This window comes from Nothobranchius furzeri, chromosome 5 (assembly GCF_043380555.1).
Source record: "Nothobranchius furzeri strain GRZ-AD chromosome 5, NfurGRZ-RIMD1, whole genome shotgun sequence".
NCBI lineage: Eukaryota > Metazoa > Chordata > Actinopteri > Cyprinodontiformes > Nothobranchiidae > Nothobranchius > Nothobranchius furzeri.
The window spans coordinates 3,901,212-3,904,000 of record NC_091745.1 but is presented as its reverse complement, the minus strand read 5'-3'; the positions used below and the strand labels follow the sequence as shown (position 1 = coordinate 3,904,000).

The following is a 2,789-nucleotide window of genomic DNA, read 5'->3' as shown; positions in this document are numbered from 1 at the left end:
AACATTTTTGCAAAGACCAGCGTCCTTTTCTCAGAGGACCCAGTTTGGATCATCTCTTTTGTTGTTCTTGTTTTTGTTCTTTTCCCCATAAAGAGGTGGATAATAAAATCTCCCAACAGCTTGTTTTCATCAACTTTCTCTTATGATTCGATCCCCTGCTGAGTGAATTTCCTCAAAACAAGAAATAATAATTATTACCATTCTCTCAAAATAATAAAATTTTCCTTGATCTCTTTTTTTCTTCAGTTGAAGAACTCAACGACTGGAGCAGACGGACCTGTCGAGGGTTAATTTGAGCAGCTCTGTGTTCCCTCCTCCTGACGCTGACTGTGTGCTCACTCATTCTTACATACACACTCACACACACACACACACACACACTTTCCTGGCTGAAGCCAGCAGAGAGACAGAGAGACAAGAAGCCGGCTGTCGTTGGCTCAGTGCGGGGTCTCACTCTCTCTCCGTGATCTGCTCTGGCCTCATCACTCCATGGGACTCCAGATCTGGCCTCCAAGCCAACCAGAACTGTCCTCCATGGCCTGCCTAGATGTGGAGAGCCCCTCCATCTGCAGGGGCAAATTCAAATCAGGTGCTTTTTCTTCATTTAACTCACTTTTTTTATCTGTAAATGTGTTCCTACTTGAGTCACTCACTCCAGATCACTGCAGCAAGGACAGAAGCCTTTGCTTTGAGGTCTTAACTGAAGAAGGAACGAGCTGTAGTGTCTTGTGTTGACATCACCCCTTTGAAAAGTTGTAACTTTTCCTGTAACATGTTGGCCTTGTTTAATGAGGTTTGCTTTTGCTTTCTGGTGTTTGTGCACACTGTGAGCTTCTCTTGCATGAACAGTCAGATATGCAGCGGATCAAGATTCTCACCACCATTTGCATATTTTTACCTTCCTTGTTTGCATTAATTAGCTGAGAACTTTGGTAGAGCAGGCTTTTGGTCGAAGGTGCAATACGTCCATACCTCAGTGCCACTGAGATGAATGTTTTCTTTTTCTTTCATTACAACTTTACATGTAAATCTAATTTATTTGTGACAACGACCAAATCAAGTTTGATATGAGAATGAATCACATCTCAAACTAGAAACACGCATTAAATATAAAGTATTTTCCATCTGGTCATGCAAGATTAAAACGTATGGATTTACTGTCTGTAAACTTAACATTCTAGTTATTCCAAACTTAAAGGTTTCTACGCTGATTGTAAGGAGCAGGAGGACACGCCCACTCTCGAACTCTTTCTCCTGGTTTGACTGTGGTGTTATTTCAATGCATGTATGAGTAGAAACGGCGTGTTGGTAGTTTGTTCTTGTCTTCAGTCATTTATCTGAAAATTTAAACTTTCCATTCATTTCACTTAGCCTGATTTAGACGTTTTGTTTGGATTTTTCTTCAAATAGAAGATAATAACCAGTTTGACTTCCTGAACCAGAGCTGTTCTGTTTGTTTGTTTGTTTGTTTTGATGACTTTTAATTTTTACTTAGCTGTTTGGGATCAATTGATCTTCGTGAACATATTTTTTAGAGTCTTTGTCTGAAGTTAAAATCACTACAAATAAGAATTTTAAGCCATTTCAATGTAAGTCGGGTTTCAGTTAAAATGAGCAAGTCTAAATGTATCAGAATAAAAATGTTACAGGGCACAAAGACGAGAGGTTTCTAAGAGTTGACTCGAGTCATTTTTAGGATGAAACGACATTTTGGATCTGTGAGTTTTATTCTGCTGTGGTTATAAATATCCTAATCTTTAGTAAAATATTTATATTCTTTGGTATTTTTAACAGCAAAGTCAACACAACCCAGTCTTTTTCTAAACTAACTCCAACCTTGTCTGGCCAGCACCAGTTTATAAAAAAAAAAAGTCAAATAAAATAAAAGGACTGATGCAGGGACCTCCAGGGATGATTTACTGAGAACAAGGATCTGAGATTAGAGATTACATCAGCAGACAAGGATTTGAGCAGAGCCCCTAACTTTTGTTTACGCTTTAGCAGCGAGCAGGAGCCGGTTTGCATCACGGGAAGGTTAGCCAGGGTTCAGAGCCAACGCAGGATGACACAGTGAGGAGGACCCCGAGCATGAGCTGTTCCCCGCAGTGATGCTCAGATTAAAGCCTGCATGCTCTCCAGCTTTTAGAGCTACTGATGTGTGGTATGCACTCATAAAGAGCTTTGCTTCCACCGTTCCTTCCAAGTCACATTAGTGGCTCTTCTCCCCATCTTCTGGTTGTGATCATGCCCCCCCCCCCCCCCACTACCACCCACCGCCCACCCAAACACCCCCCCACCCCCTGTGGTCAGGGTTAGTATTAGGAGCCACAACAGGCAGAGTTCTCTGTTCTGGAGATGGTGTGCAGCTGTGAGAGTGAACCCGGTTCTCCACCCTCTTGTCACTCCCCGTTCCCTTACCCACTACTTGAAGACCCCCGAACACCCCCCTCCGCTACACATTAAACTGACCCACCCCCCACCCCCTAGCTGCCCCCAAATTTTGTTGTTCCCAGGCCTTGTTCTCACAGCTGCCCAGTTTATTTTTGCTCAACTGAGTCACACAGACCCTACGTTTCTCCCAGGAGAGTAGAGCAGTCTGTGTTGTGTTTGTGTGCGATTGTGTGTGTGTGTGTGTGTGTGTGTGGGGGGGGGTCCCAAATCACTGAGAACATCTAGCTTAACTAGCCACACTCCACCACAGCAGTGACGTTAAAGGCCTGTGGTGTCATCTGATGCCTTTTGTCGTCTAACTTTTTTTTCTGCACGTTTCTGCATCGCTCTGTTGTAAA

At 43.0% G+C, this 2,789-nt stretch overlaps 1 protein-coding gene across 1 annotated transcript in view; it reads left to right on the top strand.

The window, feature by feature from the left end:
* Positions 1 to 349: 349 nt before the first annotated feature.
* The window catches only part of mrtfbb (myocardin related transcription factor Bb), a 14,911-nt gene continuing 12,471 nt past the window's right edge, over positions 350 to 2,789 (top strand). The window contains exon 1 of the mRNA XM_015948585.3: positions 350 to 589. Within this exon, the coding sequence (XP_015804071.3) occupies positions 490 to 589 (100 nt within the window). The 5' untranslated portion in view covers positions 350 to 489. The remainder of the gene's footprint in view (positions 590 to 2,789) is intronic.